This window comes from Oryx dammah, unplaced genomic scaffold (genome assembly GCF_014754425.2).
Source record: "Oryx dammah isolate SB20612 unplaced genomic scaffold, SCBI_Odam_1.1 HiC_scaffold_26, whole genome shotgun sequence".
NCBI classification, from domain to species: Eukaryota; Metazoa; Chordata; class Mammalia; order Artiodactyla; family Bovidae; genus Oryx; species Oryx dammah.
Genome location: NW_024070210.1, coordinates 95,657,542 through 95,676,882, shown reverse-complemented (window position 1 = coordinate 95,676,882; position 19,341 = coordinate 95,657,542). Strand labels below are relative to the sequence as shown.

Genomic DNA, 19,341 nt, shown 5'->3' with positions numbered 1-19,341 from the left:
CCCAGTACCTGTTTATGGAAATGCATACTCTCTGAAGCTCTAAAATGCTGCAGTGCTCACCTTTCTTTTCAGCTAGAAAACTAAGCCAGGGTTTTCAATAGTGTTCTGAGTCAGGTAAGACAAAAACTAGGCCCATAACAAGCCAAAACACTGGACTTGATGTTCTCTCCTTTGTTTCCATCCCGAGGGAGAAGCCAGGGTATGGGAGATTTCCTCCCAGTAGCATTGCGCTAAGCTGGGTACAGGGAGGGGCACACAAAAAATACCAAAAGCATTCCTACTCCTTTTAATGGAGTCCCTTCTTGGTTATGCTTTGGTCTGGGTACTGCAACTTTTCAACTGGTTTCTAGAGTTTTCACAAAGGTATTCTGGTCCATATATTGTTGTTAAGTTGGTGTCTCCATTGGGGAACAAGGGCCTGGAGTGTCTTTATCTACCATCTTGGTGGTATTTCTCAGATCATCCTTTCTTAAAGCCCTGTGGTTTTTTGCTCCAATCTGGAGTGACTTTAGGTCTATTATTATGGTAGTCTCAGGACCTCTCTTTCTTATTCTTCTGGATTAGATTTCTCCCCTATTCTTTGTAGGCATATCTTCAAGTAACCTATGAAATGAGGTGTATGAATATTTTTTCAAGCTTGTACATGTCTGGAAATGTCTTTATTCCACCCTCACACTTGATCAATATCTTGGCTGACTACAGAGTTCTAAATTGACAATAATTTGTTCCATCCATGTTCTTTTGGGTAAGTAGACACAAAGCTGGCAATTAAGCTCAAGGATCCCTAAAGGTCAGAATGTAGACTTTTTTCTGGAGCACCAACTCTACACTGAAAGGAAGTGAAAGTGAAAGTAAAGTCGTGTCCAGCTCTTTGGGATCCCAGCCTACCAGGCTCTGGCAGGACTGCAGCCTACCAGGCTCCTTCATCCATGGGATTCTCGAGGCAAGAGTACTGGATTGGGTTTCCATTTCCTTCTCCAGGGGATCTTCCTGACCCAGGGATCGAACCCAGGTCTCCCGCACTGCAGGCAGACGTATTACCCTCTGAGTCACCAGGGAAGCCCATGTAAGAAGTCCAAAAATTCTCTGTTCTAAAGGGCAGATTTCCTTCCTCTTTGGCAAGCCTGTGTTCTAGCCTGTAGCTTTTGCTGCCTAGCCTCATCAGTCATCACTTTTACATTTCCTTTAGCTTTTCCAGTCTTCATTCAAATCTGTTGTCTTTCCCCTTATTTTCAGTGCCGTAGGTTCATAACTTCTTCTATTCATTTACTGTTATTTTAAGTGAAATCTTAAGAAGAGGAGGAATAAATGAGTATATTCAATCTTGAACTGGAAGACAGCACATACCACTTCAATAGAAATATTTTGGTCTGGATCGGGGGAGTAAAAGCTAAAAGGAAGGAATAATGGCAAAGACTGTACTACCAGATTTACTGTCACTTTTGTTTCTAGTTAAAACTTCCTCCGCAAAAGATTTCTGCATGCAAACTGTTGTTACCTCTTCCTCCATGACATAAGCGAGCAGCTTCCAGTCCCACTCCACCGTCTTGACATTAGCTGGATGTAGCCTGAAAGTCAAGCGACAGCAGTTAGAATTCTGGAGATTTTAGTGGAAGGAAGGATGGGATCTGGAAGACAATAGAAGCAAGAAGCCTCTTCTTATCCTCAGTGCTCTTGCCCACCCTTGTCTCTGAGGGAAGTAGAACTTCATTTTTTTTTTTCTGGCTACCTAGTATCTACTTCTATTTTGGGAGGCATTAGCACTCCAATTTTGCCTTGAAGAAATCAACTCTTTATTACTCTTAGCCCAGTGGCTTTCACCCACTAGGACCCTGGGATGAAGCCTATGAAGCATGTTGAGCTAATCATGATATTCTGTCCCACCGTTCACATGACTGGCTCAAAGACAGACTCATGTCGTATATCATGCCAATTAAAACCTGTAAGACTCAGTTTCAGAACTCTCATGTGATTATAAAGGAAATGGATGCTCTCTTGTATTAAGAGTGTCTGAGAAAGCCACCATATGAAGCCTAGAAACAGAAGCAAAGTAAAGCTGAAAAATGGATACTGGAAACCATTTTGGAGCTGAATTAAGTCACATCTTACTCCTAGATTTCTAGGTTTTTAGTAACATGTGTCATTAAATTCTCTTTTATCATTTGTTAAAGCCAGTTTGGATTGAGTTCCTGTCACTTGCAATCCAAATAATATTAATATACTGTCACCCGCTCTAACATTTAGTTGAATAAATCTTAGGCAAGAGAAAATTGTGCCCTGATTCCAGGTTCCCTAAAAGATTTGCCAACAGCCAAGGTTCATACTGTTGAATTTTCATGAGAAGCATGTAGGCCTCCTTTAGAACATCCACAGTCTCAGAGCCACTGAGCAGGATTTTCTGGATGATGTGAGCCACAATTTCTCGGGGCGGGTAATGCTGGGGTGACACAAAGTCCATCAAAAACTGCACAGTCCCCAAGGGGAAATTTTCTTCAATGGTGTTTATCACCATCCTTAATCTTCGATGAGGGATAGGTTCTAATTTTTGACCCTTGTTCTGTAGAGATAAAAAGAAAATAAATTAGGATAGGTTTCTATAGACAAAAACACCATAGGTTCTAGAAAAAGTTGAAGACAGCATTTGAAATATTCATAATTAGAAAAACTGAGATTGGAAAGCCTTATCTAAAAAACTTCTAATGATATGGGAAATGCTTATATTAAGTTAAATAAGAATTCAAAGTTCTACATGTAAACATGACTTCATCTGTTAAAATATAGCATAGAAAGGAAAGTACAAGAATAAAGAGCTAGCCTAAGTTGATTCTGAAGTGAGGGTGGTAAGATATTTAGGGGTAGTTATGATACTATATCAGATATTAAAACAAAAAGATGAAGAAAGATGTTTTAAATATGTTTCATTGTTAGAAGAATTTCATTTGTTGATTTTTTTTTTCAGTTCAGTTCAGTTCAGTCGCTCAGTCGTGTCCGACTTTTTGTGACCCCATGAATCACAGCACACCAGGCCTCCCTGTCCATCACCATCTCCCAGAGTTCACTCAAACTCATGTCCATCGAGTCGGTGATGCCATCCAGCCATCTCATCCTCTGTTGTCCCCTTTTCCTCCTGCCCCCAATCCCTCCCAGCATCAGAGTATTTTCCAATGAGTCAACTCTTCGCATGAGGTGGCCAGAGTACTGGAGTTTCAGCTTTAGCATCATTCCTTCCAAAGAACACCCAGGGCTGATCTCCTTCAGAATGGACTGGTTGGATCTCCTTGCAGTCCAAGGGACTCTCAAGAGTCTTCTCCAACACCACAGTTCAAAAGCATCAATTCTTTGGCACTCAGCTTTCCTCACAGTCCAACGCTCACATCCATACATGAACAATGGAAAAACCATAGCCTTGACTAGATGGACTTTTGTTGGCAAAGTAATGTCTCTGCTTTTCAATATGCTATCTAGGTTGGTCATAACTTTTCTTCCAAGGAGTAAGCGTCTTTAATTTCATGGCTGCAATCACCATCTGCAGTGATTTTGGAGCCCCCCCAAAATAAAGTCTGACATTGTTTCCACTCTTTCCCCATCTATTTGCCGTGAAGTGATGGGACCAGAGGCCTTTTTTATTTTTTAGTCAAGAGTAAATATTAAGCTGCTTCACCCCCTGCCCCTACCCTCAAACAGCACGTATATAGACTGAGAATGTGTAAAAAAACTTTCCATTATCTAGGTGGTGAAATGATGGATACTTTTTCCTCTGTATGTACCTTTGTATTTTTCACTTTTTCTGTAATAGACAAATAATCAGAAGAAAAACAAATGCTAAAAAGTCTGTTATGGGAATAGTATAATAAAAATAATTATAATAATTTTTTTAACATCTAACTTATTCTCACTTAATTCTCACAACTCTAAGAAATACATGTTATTATTATTCCTATTTCATACATAAGGAAACAGACTTAGAGAGAAAGCACTTGTCATGAAACAGAAGTTGGTTTCATATGGTGCTATTACTTCAGAGCTACCCTCTACATTCATACTCTCTATAAACAACAAACCCAACAATAATAAATATATTTTTGTTAAAACTCCCAATTATTAAAAAATTTAAAGTGCCTACAAAAAGGCCAAAAGGAAGGAAATATACCCAACTATTAATATTAATAAATGCTGACTGATAGCATCATGTGGGTAATTATTTTTTAATATTATATACTTTAAAATGTTTTATACTAAGCAAGCAAGCATTATTTCAAAATCTGAGAATAAGCATTAATTTTGAAACACCAACTAGACAAAATTTTGACAGTTTACGTGTAACAGTAAAATAGTGATTGCTAGAATTGCCCTTCTAGGGAGAGGGCAGTTAGCATTTTGGAGGAAAGAAGTTCAGCTAGTTTTCTTACGTCTCAAGCCACCTGAGTAGAACTCCGCTGATCTCACTGATGAGAAACCAACACTGTAAATAGTATGTAATAAGAATTAAGAGCAAGAGAAGAATAAAAATCTTGCTCGGTGACTATTTTATGTGTGATGCACTTTATGATCTTGAAACTGTATTTTATTCATTACTTGCCTACAAATGGGGACCTCTACAAATTTTAGATAAAGTTTATAAACTGTTCTAATGCCCTTATCCTTAAGGGGAACTACTATTCATAGAACATTTCTATAAACCCTGAAAGGTTGCTTCATGTGTCTATGTGTTTACCTTTAAACCAAACAATGGCGTGATACAGGCGTTATGACCCATTCTAGAGCTAAAGTGAAAGAGACTCAGCAGAGTTAATTAAGTGGCAGCATAGAGCCTGGCCAGGAAGTCACTGGGCGAATTACTGTATAGCTTAGCAAGCGGCAGCACACAGGCTTCTCTCTAGTTGTGCTATGTGGGCTCCAGAGCACGTGGGCTCAGTAGCTGCAGCACTTGGGCTTAGCTGCCCCATGGCATGTGGGATATTAGTTCCCCAACCAGGGATTGAACCAATGTCCCCTGCACTGGAGGGGGACATTGGAGGGTTTTCTAATATAGGGGATTATATTCAACATCTTGTGAAAACCTATAATGGAGTATAATCTGAAAAAATAATGGAACCACTCAGCTATACACTTGAAACTAACATGATATTGTAAACCAACTATATTTCAATAAAAATATTATTAGAGTGATCCTAGCAGATATGATTTTTTTTTTTTTTTTTTTGCAGTTCCCTAATGACTGGCTTAAGACTCAACATTCAAAAAACTAAGGGCATGGCATCCGGTCCCATCACTTCAAGGCAGACAGATGGGGAAACAATGGAAACAGTGACAGACTTTATTTTCTGGGGCTCCAAATCACTGTAGATGGTGACTGCAGCCATGAAATTAAGACACTTGCTCTTTGGAAGAAAAGCTATGACCAACCTAGACAGCATATTAAAAAGCAGAGACATTACTTTGCCCACTAAAGTCCATCTAGTCAAGGCTATAGTTTTTCCAGTAGTTGTGGATGGATGTGAGAGTTAGATCACAAAGAAAGCTGAGCACTAAAGAACTGATGCTTTTGAACTGTGGTGCTGGAGAAGATTCTTGAAAGTCCCTTGGACTGCAATGAGATCAAACCAGTCAATTCTAAAGGAAATCAGTCCTGAATATTTATTGGAAGGACTGATGTTGAAGCTGAAACTCCAATACTTTGGTCACCTGATGCAGAGAGTCGACTCACTGGAAAAGACTCTGATGCTGGGAAAGATTGAAGGCAAAAGGTGAAAGGGGCACCAGAGGATGAGATGGTTAGATAGCATCACCTACTCAGTGGACATGAATCTGAACAAACTTTGGGAGATCGTGGAGGACAGAGGAGCCTGGCGCGCTGCAGTCAATAGGGTCACAAAGAGTCAGACATGACTTAGCGACTGAACTACAACAATGTGATGTCTCCAGTGCTGGTTTCTAAGTGTGAGGCTGAATTTGAACCCGGACCCATTCTATATTGGATGGTTCCACAAATGGGAGAAAGATAATGTGAAACTCAACTGGTCCTATTCTCTCATGTGTGGACCCCCTTGAGCATATACAAGGCCTATACAAAGGACACTTGATCCCCAAAGGAAGGCATGTTAGCTCACCTCTCTTGTGTCTTTATCTGGTATTAGTGTCTGGAAGAAGAGGTGATGCACTGGAGGTCGTAAGAAGTACTTCAGTCTATGTAGGCACGGTCTGTTGTACAACCCGCCTTGCGGTATCTGTGTCTGTATCAGGGCACACCCAGGGTTGACAGGCTCTGACAGTGATCTCTCTTTTCTGGCTGGATATTCTGTGACAGAGAGCCAAGGAACTTCCTCTAAGGAAGTCTCAAACTCTGGGGACTGTGGGCTGGGAAAGGAGCTTGGAGAGGCTGGAGCTGAGATATCCATAGGAGTGTCACGGTTCTGTATGTCATTCTGCGGAGAGGCAGGCCCGATTTTTGGTAAATGAGCCAACTGTCCAACTGGGGGTGGCATGTCCCCAAGTGAATGCAGGGCATCTCCTGATAAGTGTGAGACTTCTCTAGATGAAAGTGGCACACTTGCTGGTGACGCGGGCACATCTCCCGCTGATGGTGGCGCACCTGCTGATGGGGGTGTGTTGACGGGTGACTGTGACGCATCTGCGGGTGGCTGCGGCATGCTGACCAGAGGCGGTGGCATGCCTCTCGGTGACTGCGGCGTGCTGACTGGTGACAGCGGCATATCTTCGGATGACTGTGGCATGTCTCCCAGGGACTGTGGCACGCCCTGTAGATGGACCACATCTTCCAGATATGACATATTCTGAGGTGGACCTGGTACATCTTGAGGTAGGCCCAGTGAGTGTTGCGGTGGGCAGAGTGAGTCTTGAGGTGGGCTTGGTGAGCACTGAGGAGGCCATGATGAATCATGAGGTGGACTTGGCATACCCTGCTGGGGGCCTGGCACATTCTGAGGGCAGGGCATGTCTTGAGGAGGACATGGCTCTTCCTGAGGCAGGTGAGGCACAGTTTGTAGCTGGTACTGCATCGTTTGTGATGGGCATGACAAGGCTCGCGGTGGGCATGAGGAGGCTCGAGGTGGACATGGTGAGGCTCGCAGTGGGCATGGCAAGGCTTGTGGTGGGTATGGCACATCTTGCTGTGGGCATGGCAAGGGTATCCTTTGATGGTTACTGCTACTATTATTGCTGGTCTGGGGGAGGGAGTGAATATTTGAAGAGGATTGTAGGCTTGCCAAGAAGCTGAGGTCACCTTTGAATATGGTTGAGCTACAGTTCGGCTCTACTGGGTAAACAGAGTCCCCTCTGATAGACATGGGTGGCTGGGGACCTTCGAATGCTGTTTCTTCCAAAAGGTCCAAGTCCACAGGATCACTGTTGATGATTCTCCGTGCTGCAGGCCTAGAGCTTCTGTCCACCCACCCTTCCATTACCTCTTTGCTGGAGAGGCTGGCACATGCTTGAAGACTGGCTGGCTCTTTCTGGGAAGGAGCAACAGGTTCTAGAGTCAAGTCAAGCGTGGCAATAGGTCTACTTTCTTCCTCAGATCCTGTTAGGTCAATCACACAGAGTCCACTGCGATCCTTTGCCCTTGGTCTGGTTTCTCTAGTTAAGTCGATGATGTCCTGTTGAAGGATTGTGAGAAGATAAGAGGTTAAGTTATAGGGGGAGAGGGGGTGTCTTAGCTTTATCTAAGAGGACTTAAAGCTTAACTTTTAAGCCTAAACCTATTTTACCTTTTCATTTCGCTGGCAATTTACATATCTTGTGTAACGTAAGTATTAGTTTATTTCCTTTGGTCAAAATTTCACTATTGTCAAAGCTGCCAACTTCCATACCTTCTTAAATTATCCAAAGGCCATAAGCACATAACAGAGGGCACAGAGGGAAATGTTTTATGATCCATGGTAGACAGGGGAGTAGTAGCGAAGATTTCAACCTTAAGTCAAAGTGAAAAGCAACCTTTGTTTGGAAAAGCAAATACACAGGATAACCTACAATAGAAGCAAAAGAAGGGGAGCTAGTACAAGAGAATCTACTTTGTGCCAAGAACACGGTGAGTGCTTCCATACATCTTTAATTTTCACAGTTACCCTGTCAGGAAGCCATTTTATCATCAGGAAGGCATTATCATCTCCATTACACAGGTTGGGGAACTAGAGTTTAGAGGGTTATGAATTATTTAGCTATGAAGCAGAGAAAGACACTCAAACCCAGGCCTGTTTCTTTCTTTTCCTGTTAGGCCCTAAGAATGTACCACCTCATTCAATGTATAATCAGCTTATAGTCAGATATGGAGGATAATACAATAAGGGTTATAAACCTAACCATTGTAAGTTTAAGCCTACATTAATTACAGAAATATCTTCTATCTTCACTACCATTCCTTGGCAAAATGATTAAGCAGTTCACAAAGTCTAATGATGCCAGTTGAGGTACTTAAACAACCTCTGTGTCAGGAGCCAGGAATAATATCGCTCTATCTTCCAGGTGTCTCTTCACTTGGTTGGGTACCACTGCCACTGGTATATTAGGTAGCAACTGCTGGGCTACCAATACTATCGCTGCTACCACAGTTTCCACACTATTTCTTTTAGCAAATGTGATGGTTACCACTGTCAACAGCACCAAAGCTGGACACAGGATTCTGGGTGAGTCAAGTGAGAAGTTGGCATGCATCTAATCCTGGAATAGGGGTTGCTTGGTGAAACCAAATGCCTCACTCCTAAGAAGCAGCCATAGAGCATCACTGCCTCTCTACTGCTGGCTGAACTCAACATAAAGAGCTGTAAGGTCTGAATTGAACTCCTCTGCCATGGCCAACTCCTAAAACACAATATTATCATGTCTCTTTCACTTAAAACCCACCATATGAGGTACAGGATAAAGGACAAAGGCCTTAGTAAGACGCATGAAAAAGTTGAAGTCCCTCAGTCGTGTCCCACTCTTTGCAACCCCATGGACTATATAGCCTGCCAGGCTCCTCCGTCCATGGAATTCTCCAGGCAAGAATACTGGAGTGGGTAGCCGTTCCCTTCTCCAGGGGATCTTCCCAACCCAGGGTTCAAACCCAGGTCTCCCAGATTGCAGGCTGTTTCTTTACTGTCTGAGCCACCAGGGAAGCCCATGAATACTGGAGTTGGTAGCCTATCCTGTCTCCAGGGGATCTTCCCGACAACAGGAATCGAACTGGGATCTCCTGTATTGCAGGTGGATTCTTTACCAGCTGAGCTAGAAAGTGAAAGAAAGTGAAGTAGCTCAGTTGTGTCTGACTTTTTGCGACCCCGTGGACTGTAGCCCACCAGGCTCCTCCCTCCATGGGATTCTCCAGGCAAGAAAACTGGAGTGGATTACCATTTCCTTCTCCAAGGGATCTTCCCACCCCAGGGACTGAACCCGGATCTCCCACATTGCAGGCAGACTCTAACCTCTGAGCCATCAGGAAGCCCTTTAGCTGAGCTAGAGTCCTTCATAATTTAGTGTCTTCCTGATTTCTCTTCCTCATTTGAGCAAATCACATAGAAATACTTCAGATCCTTAAATATGCCATGCTTTCTCAGTATTTCTATCTTTATGTTTGCTTATGGTTCTTTCTTTTGCCTGAAATGACTATTTGTTTGATTGTTTGAAAGTTACTTGTCTTTCAAGAATCAGCACAGATATCACTGTGTCTGAAAATTCTTCCAGATCACTTCTCGTCTCAAATTATTTGTTTCCTTCCTTATTTCCCTACTGCATCTATATAAACCTTTTCCTTTTTTAAAATTTATTTTTAATTGGGGGAAAATTGCTTTGCAATGTTGTGTTGGTTCTACCATACAGCAATGCAAATCAGCCACAATTACACATATATCACTCTCTTGAAGAAACACTTTAAAAATATATATTTATTTATTTGGTTGTACCATGTCATATTTGTAGCATGTAGGATCTAGTTCCCTGATCAGAGATTAAAGCTGGGCCTCCTGTATTGGGAGCATGGCGTTTTATCCACTAAACCACCAGGGAAGTCCCCAAAACTTTTCTTTTGATCCCAAAGAATGTGATGCTTTTAAATGATATTGAAAACGGAAATTTTTTTTCATTTTCCAATTATTCATTGCTAGTATAAAGCAATACTATTGATTTATGTATGTGTATTATCCCTGTGTCCTTTGACCTAGCTAAATTCATTTACTAGTTCAAGTAACTTTTTTTTTGTAGATTTCTTAAGGTTTCCCATATAAAAAATCATGTCTGTAAATAAAAGAGTTTTATTTCTTCCTTTTCAATCTGCATGCCTTTTATTTCCTTTCATCACCACTGCAGTGGCTAAGGCATTCAGCACAATCTCAATAAAAGTGCTAAGAGCAGACATATAATCATTAAGCACCATGTTAGCTGTGTTGTTTTCATAGATGCCCCATATCATGTTGAGAAACTTTCCTTATTTTGTTTTCTGAAAGTTTTAATTGGGAATGGTCATTAATCAAATTATTTTTCTGTACCTGTTATTTTATGGTTTTCTCTTGTACTATTAATATCAAAAAATTATATTCATTGATTTTCTAATGTTAAATTAGTCCTGGGGAAAATTCCACTTGGTTATAATGTATTACTCTTTTTTGACAGTTTGGTTTATCAATATTTTGTTAAGAATCTTTACATATTCTTGAGGGATATTCAGTTCAGTTCAGTTCAGTTGCTCAGTCGTGTCCAACTCTTTGTGACCCCATGGACTGCAGCATTCCAGGCCTCCCTGTTCATCACCAATTCTCAGAGTTTATTCAAACTCATGTCCACTGAGTCAGTGATGCCATCCAACCATCTCATCCTCTGTCAAAACCTTCCCCTTTGTAGTTTGTAGTTTTCTATTCTTATAATTTCTTTTACTGGTTTTGCTATCAAAATAAAACTGGCTTCTTAAAGTGACTTGGGAACTATTCTCATCCCCTCTATTCAGGCTGTTGTTGGATTGGTACCCCATCTTTCTTCAGTGTTTATAGAAGTGAAGCTATCTGGGCCTAAAATTTGCTTTGTAGTTAAAATTTGGAAGACATAAGGCTATTAACATTTTCTACATCTTGTGTTAATTTTGTGACTTGTGAAACTGGTCTATTTCATCTAAATTGTCAAATTTATTAGCATAAAGTCATTCAAAATAGTGTTAAATATCTTTTAAATTCTAAACTCCATATAGATTTATCCCCAATTTTCTTTTTTATGCTCAATATTGGTAACTTATATCCTCTGCATTTTCCCCCCAATCAGCCTAGCTGGAAGTTTATCAATTTTACTGATATTTACAAAGGACCAGGTTTTTCATCTATTTCCTTTATTTCTATTGTTATCATTATCATTTCCTTCATTCTATTTACTGTGGGTTTGAATTTGCCTTCTTTTTCTAACTTCTTTTTTAAAACCTTTATTCATCTTATATTTATCTTTGGTTGTGCTGGGTCTTCACTGCTGTGCCTAGGGACTACTCTTCATTGCAGGGCATGGGTTCTCATTGTGGTGAGTCCTCTTGTTGTGGAGCACAGACTCTAGGTGTGTGGGCTCAGTAGTTGTGGTGCATGGGCTTCATTGCTCCACAGCACGTGGAATCTTCCTAGACAAGATGGAATCTGTGTCCCCTGCATTGGCAGATGGATTCTCATCCACTGTACCACCAGGGAAGTTCTTCTACCTTCTTAATGTGGAAGCTTAGATAACTTGATTTTTGAAATCTTTCTTTTCTAACATTAGCATTTAAAGCTAGAAATTTTCCTGTTAAGTACTGCTGTAGCTTCATCCCACAATTTTAAATACAAAGTCATTTTATAATCATGCAGTTCAAGCTTACCATCACTATGGTCAGAAAACAAAACCCTGTAAAATCTCAATCTTTGGAACTACACTGAGGCTTGTTTTATGCCCTACATAAAACATGGCCTACTTGCTGAATGTTCCTTGTATATTTGGGGGAAAAAATGCGCATTCTGCAATTGTTGGCTATAAATGTCAATTAGGTCATGGCTGTTGACAACTTTTGGATCTTTGACTTTCTTCACCTTTGAAGCAATGCAGCTGTGCTATTAATTACTGAGTGTATTAAAGTGTCCAACTAAGATTGTGGCTTTGACCATTTTTCTCTTGTGTTTGGTTAGTTTTTGCTTCATGTATTTTGAAATTCCGTTTATTAAGTGTAATAATATACTTAAAATTATTCTACTTTCTTAATGTATTAACCCATTTATCATTGTTAAAACAACATTTATCCTCTCAAGTCTCCAGCAATCTTCCTTGTACTGATGTCTATTTTTTCTGGTAAATAATAGAGACATCTTCTTATGCATATTGTTTGCCTAGTGTATTTCTATCTTTCTATTCTCCACATATTTGTGTCTTTGTATTTAAACTGCACCACATATAAATAGCTAATAGCTGTTATTGCTTTTTTGTCTAATCTGACCACCTCTGCCTTCTGATTAGTTTTTGGTTCATTTACACTTAACTGTTGATATATCTGCATCCATATATTTATTTCTTATTTGTCCTATCTGTTAACTCTTCCTCTGTTCCTCCTTTCCCACTCTCCTTTGAGTTAATCATATATATATTTTGGAATTCCATTTTAATTCCTCTGTTGGGGTTCTAGCTATATTTTTTAAATTATATTCTTAATGGTTACTCAAGGGCTTTTCTAGTGGCCCAGATGGTAAAGAATCTGCCTGCAATGCAGGAGACCTGGGTTTGATCCCTGGGTCAGGAAAATCCCCTGGAGAAGGGAATGGCAACTCAATCCAGTGTTCATTCTTGCCTGGAGAATTCCGTGGACAGAGCAGCATGGTGGGCTTCAGTCTAACACCTCTCTTCAGCTCTTATTTGGGCTTTCCAGGTGCTGCTAGAAGTAAAGAACCCACCTGCCAATGCAGGAGATGTAAAAGACCTGGGTTCAATCCCTGGGTTGGAAGATCCCCTGGAAGAGGGCGTGGCAACCCACTCCAGTATTCTTGGCTGGAGAATCTCATGGACAGAGGAACCTGGTGGGCTACAGTCCAAAGGGTCGCAAAGAGTTGGACATGACTGAAGTGACTTAGCACACATGTGGTTACAGGGGCTTTCCTGTGGCTCAGATAGTAAAGAATCAGCCTGCAATGCAGGAGACCTGGGTTCGATCCATGGCTTGGGAAGATTACATGGAGAAGGGAATGGCTACCCACTCCAGTGTTCTTCCCTGGAAAATTCCACGAACACCAGCGCCTGGAGGGCTATAGTCCATGGGGTCCCAAAGAGTTGGACACAACTGAGCGACTAACACTTTTACATTTTTCATGTGGTTACAGTATACAGATTCAATTTATTCCAGTGTACTTAGGAAAAATATTAAAATACTTAAGATAAAAAAGTAGAAATCTTACAAAATATTTATTGCCTTGTGCCCCATTCTTTATTTTTATTGTCATATATATTATACTTATATATATACAGCCTAAGTATTTACTTTCAGTTATTCATTTTTAAGGAAATTAATAGAAGAAAATACTTTCTTTTATACACATATTTACAATTCCTAGTTCCTTCATTTGTGTAGATCCAATGTGCCATTTGGTGTCATTTCCCTTCAGCTAAAATATCTTATAGTACAGGAGTGCTAATGATAAATTCTCTCATTCTATCTGAAACTGTCACTATTTTGTCCTTATTTTTTAAAAAATTATTTATTTTTGGCTGTGCTGGTTCTCCATTGCCATGCAGACTTTTCTCTAGCTGCAGCAAGTGGGGGCTGCTCTCTAGCTGAGATGCACGGAGTTCTCACTGCAGTGGCCTCTCCTGTCGTGGAGCACCGGTGCTGGAGCACAAAGGCTTCCCTGCTGCGGCTCTCGGGCTCTAGAGTGTGGGCTCAGTAGCTGTGGTGCATGGGTTTTTAGTTGCCACAGGATCTTCCTGGACAAGGGATCGAACCTGTGTCCCCCACACTGGCAGGCAGATTCCTAATCAGTGGACCACCAAGGAAGTCCCTATGTAACACATTTTTTTCTGGACAGTAAAGTAGTGGTTTTCTTCGTGTTCATCTTGTCTTGAGTCTGCTCTGCTTCTAGGATGTGTAACTCATTTTTTTCCTCACCAAATTTGAGAAAATTTCAGCCATTATTTCTTAAAAAATTTTTTTACAGTTATTCCCACCTCTCCTTAAAAGACTCTATTTTTTGAATTACTTGGTATTTCCTTGCAGATCTCTGATGTTCTGTTCAACTTTTTCCATCTTTTATTCTACTCTATTCTTAAAATTGGGTGGTTTCTACTGTTCTATCTCAAAACATCTCTATCCCTCTCCACCTGCCATCACCTGCTTTCTTTCCTAATTTGCCATTGAGCCCATCTAGTTACTTTAAAATTTTAGTTACTGTATTTTTAAACTCCTGAACTTTTCTTTTCTAAAAATTACAGAACTTTATTGTCTCACAGCTCTGAAGTCCAAAACTGAGGCATCAGCAGGGCCATGCTCTCAGGGCCGTAGGGGAGATGCCCTCCTGGGCTCATCTAGTCTCTGCCCACCAGCAGTCCGCAGCACTCCTCGGCTCGCAGGTGCAGCACTCCCACCACATGGCCATCTTCTCCCTGTGTGTCTTCACACTGTCTTCCCTGTGGGTGTCTCTCTAATATCCAAATTTTCTGTTTTCATGAACTGAATTTCTGTTTCTTATAGCTTTCATTTCTCTGCTGAGATTTTCTATCTATTCACTCACTGATGTCATATTTTCTTTAACCGAATAAATGTATTTATAGTAATTATTTTGAAGTTTTTGTTAAATCCAACACGTAAGCTCATTCCAGTCAGATTCCATTGACTGCCTCCTTTTCTTTTCTCCCCCTGAGAATGAGTCACACTTCTGTTTTTTTTGAATGTCTAGTAATTTTTGGTTGAAAATTGAGTTTTATAGCTACATGTAATGATTTGATTGTTTTCTTCCAAAAATTGTCCTTTCATTGTTGTTGTTGCTCTAGTAGTTAATCTGCCTGAAGTCAAAGTGCAAGCTTCATCTCCTTCACACAACGTAGGTGCTGGTATCTTTGTTCTTATGCTTTCCAGCTGCTACCCTTTTGACCTGACCTTTTGGTGGTGAGGGACAGGGTGGTTCTCATTTGGGCAGAAATTTTACTTTAATTTTGGGGTTTGCTCTTACTGTGATTTTCTTGCTTCAAGAGATTAGGGATTGCAGCCCTAATTCTTTGCTACTCTGCTATCCTTTACCTCTATCCCCTGACATTTCAAAACCATAAAAATTACAGCTTTCTGTCACTTAAGTGGTAAGGGATTAGGGAATGCAGTCTGTTAAAAGAGCAGCAAATTCATAGATATTGCCCTATGAAGCTATCTTTCAGTAGATTTCTCACTAGTGTCTGCCTGATTTTTAACTGGGCACTCAGGGAGTATTTTGGCAGGTGAGTTTCACAGATTGGAAGCACAATTCAACTGCATTGCTCAACCTTGGAGAGCTTATTGCTTACCTTTTTGGTTACTCCAAAGCACTCTGCACATACCAATATCACTTTAGTGCATATCACAGAGCACTTCCATATCCTTGCCCTCATTAGACAGTAACTTATTCTTGTATCCTGTACCCTTACAGAGTATTTTACTTCAACTCGTAGTATTTATTAACTCATTAGGTAAATGAATAAATTTAATCTCATGACAATTGTTTGTTTATCCTCTCATCTCATTGTCCTCCGATAGTCCTAACTCTTAATTATTTTGCATTTTATCACATATTACTCTAAGTTTTCAGAGATAACAAATTATCTTTCTAGTTTTAATAATTATGTCATCAGATGGAAATACAGATGACTAAGACTCTCCAATGGGCTTCCCTGGTGGCTTAGTGGTAAAAAATTCGCCTGCCAATGCAGGAGACTTGGATTCAGTCCCTGGGTTAGAAAGATTCCCTGGAGAAGGAAATGTCAACTCACTCCAGTATTCCTGCCTGGGAAATCCCATGGACAGGGGAGCGTGGCAGGCTATAGTCCATGGGGTCACAGAAGAGCTGGACATGACATAGCAACTAAACAACAAGAAGGCCCTCTAACAGTCTGCATCTGCAGAATGAAACCCAGCAATAAGCCCATAAAGCCCTTGTCTACCCCAATAACCCTATTTTCTGACCCAGATGCCTCACAATAACCCTGTGAGGTGAATATCATTCATATTTTCTAGCTATAAAAACTAAAACCCAGAAAGCAAACGACTTCTGGGTTTCTGGATCTGTTTAAATGAGAAGTCTCATTTGTTTACAGCTTCAAGGGGCTGGTCCAAGACTTACTTCCTGATTATGGTGCTGCTAATGGGATTTGTTCGTCACCAGTCCAGGTTATCTCATGATTTTGGTTTTACTTTTACTTTTCTCCTTCTAGGTTTCTGTTAATTCCTGCCAACCCAGCAAGCGGGAAAAATTAGTTCCTTTCAGAATCTAGTTGTTGTTTTAGCAGAGATCCCTTTAAAGTCAGTCAGTCATATTGCTGAAGGAAGAAGTTCCTAGATCCAGGTCTTTTTACAATATTCCAATATCGGCTGCTTATCTTTCCCTCTAGGACTGAGCATAATGCCATAATGACTGGCACAGCATCTTTTGGAAAATGGCAAAGTGCTCAAGAAACATCAACTGAATCTAAAAAAAAAACAATTTTGAGGTGGAAAGCTCATCTTCCATACCTCACATATGGACCTTCCATTCAACATGACTGAAAACAATAGAGATACTTTAGGTTTCTCTCTACCTATCACTCTTTTCCAACAAGGCAAATGGAATGGCTTCATTATTTGGTGAAATTAGAACCAAGGGCTGAACTCAGGGTCCCCTTTCTTTGTTTTAAGCCCTCTTCCCTAAAGATCCTATCTGCTTTTTCCATGGGTAAGGTTACCATGCAGGCTTTTAACTTGAAGCTTGTTAAGTAGGAAGGGGACAAAGGAGCATTAAATTTAATTATAGTTTTAGGGAGCCAAACGGAGCTACAGATCCATGAAGCTTATTCTAACTAAGCACTATTAGTAACATAGCTATTATATCAGTCTCCAGCTATCTGACCTATATATCCTTTTCCTGTCTCTATGAATCTGCCCATTCTAATATTTCATATAAATGGAATCATAATTACGTGGCCTTTTATGTCTGACTTCTTTTTTATTAATATACATATTTTATTGAAGTATAATTGACTTACACTGTTTCAGGTGCAGAGCAAGGTGATTCAGTCATACTTACATACAAATATTATTATTGAAATTATTTTCCATTATAGATTACTAGAAGATATTGACTATAGTTCCCTGTGCTATATAGTAAACCGCTGTTGCTTGCTGCATATCTGTTTTTTTAATTATAAATCTAGCACTCTACTCAAACTAAGTCAAACAAGTAGAATCAAAGTTTCATAAATGTTTAGGCAAAAATTGGTAAGTTTTCTAAAAAACATATATTACACATATTATTTATATATATGCATACAAAATTTTTCTATTAAACTTGATAAAGGCTTGAGAAAGAACACCAGGAAAAAAAAGAGATGGAGAAATTGGCAAGCAAACTAAATGAAATGAAAGCACTCAATACTAAATAGAAAAAGTGAAACAAACTAGATAAAAGTAAAAGATCATCATATAGTCCAGTTCTTTTTAAACATGACTGCTTATTAGAAACCTATCTGGAACTCTGGAGATAAAAAAAGCAATACATGAGCATTTGTATTTTACAAAAAATTTCAAGATAATTCTGATTTGCATCTGGATTTTTAAAAGTGATTAAAGGTTTTTCTATTAAATTACAGTTTTGGTGATATAGAATTCTATTATTTCTCTGCTGACAAATCATGATACAATGGTATTAAGTGAATAATAGTTAGACAGTCACCATAGTGAAAGATGTTCATCAGTTTTCAAAATGAATAGCCAGAAAAAAAACCCAAGATAATTATAACTGCAAGCCATAATAAGAATATGATTCACTTAACAATACAAAATAATTACAGACAATTTGTGGGGGTCAAGAAGAGTGACGTGGTAAGTGGAAATGTATACATGCACATGTTTTCATCTGCCTAGCCAGTCTATGTCTTTTGGTTGGTACATTTGATCCATTTACGTTTTAGGTAATTATCAGTCTGTATGATCTTCTTAGAAAGCCTTGCTCAGTGCTCAGTGCAAAGAAATAAAGGAAAACAGTAGAATGGGAAAGACTAGAGGTCTCTTCAAGAAAATTTGAGATACCAAGGGAACATTTCATGCAAAGATGGGCACAATAAAGGACAGAAATTGTACTGACCTAAAAGAAGCAGAAAAGAGGTGACAAGAATATACAGAAGAACTATACAAAAAAGATATTCATGACCAAGATAACCACAATGGTGTGATCACTCACCCAGAGCCAGACATCCTGGAATTTGAAGTCAAGTGGGCCCTTAGGAAGCATCACTACAAACAAAGCTAGTGGAGGTGATGGAATTCCAGTTGAGCTATTTCAATTCCAGTTGAGCTAAATCAACTGGAAATCAAATCCTAAAAGATGATGCTGTCAAAGTGCTGCACTCAATATGCCAGAAAATTTGGAAAACTCAGCAGTGGCCACAGGACTGGAAAAGGTCAGTTTTCATTCCAGTCCCAAAGAAAGGCAATGCCAAAGAATGCTCAAACTACCACACAATTGCACTCATCTCACACACTAGTAAAGTAATGCTCAAAATTCTCCAAGCCAGGCTTCAGCAATATGTGAACCATGAACTTCCAGATGTTCAAGCTGGTTTTAGAAAAGGCAGAGGAACCAGAGATCAAATTGCCAACATCTGCTGGATCATCGAAAAAGCAAGAGAGTTCCAGAAAAACATCTATTTCTGCTTTATTGACTATGACAAAGCCTTTGACTGTGTGGATCACAATAAACTATGGAAAATTCTGAAAGAGATGGGAATACCAGACCACCTGACCTGCCTCTTGAGAAACCTGTATGCAGGTCAGGAAGCAACAGTTAGAACAGGACATGGAACAACAGACTGGTTCCAAATAGGAAAAGGAGTACGTCAAGGCTGTATATTGTCACCCTGCTTATTTAACTTATACGCAGAGTACATCATGAGAAACGCTGGGCTGGAACAAACACAAGCCAGAATCAAGATTGCTAGGAGAAATATCAATAACCTCAGATATGCAGATAACACCACTCTTATGGCAGAAAGTGAAGAGGAACTCAAAAGCCTCTTGATGAAAGTGAAAGAGAAGAGTGAAAAAGTTGGCTTAAAGCTCAACATTCAGAAAACGAAGATCATGGCATCTGGTCCCATCACTTCATGGGAAATAGATTGGGAAACACTGGAAACAGTGGCAGATTTTATTTTTTG

At 39.9% G+C, this 19,341-nt stretch overlaps 1 protein-coding gene across 1 annotated transcript in view; it reads right to left on the bottom strand.

Moving 5' to 3' along the window:
• LOC120853595 (SUMO-interacting motif-containing protein 1-like) overlaps nucleotides 1-19,341 on the bottom strand; it is a 74,635-nt gene that overhangs the window by 35,826 nt on the left and 19,468 nt on the right. Inside the window, exons 2-4 of the mRNA XM_040227554.1 lie at nucleotides 6,111-7,616; nucleotides 2,325-2,557; nucleotides 1,499-1,568 (exon numbers count right to left, since the gene is read on the bottom strand). Of these exons, the coding sequence (XP_040083488.1) occupies nucleotides 1,499-1,568; nucleotides 2,325-2,557; nucleotides 6,111-7,616 (1,809 nt within the window). The remainder of the gene's footprint in view (nucleotides 1-1,498; nucleotides 1,569-2,324; nucleotides 2,558-6,110; nucleotides 7,617-19,341) is intronic.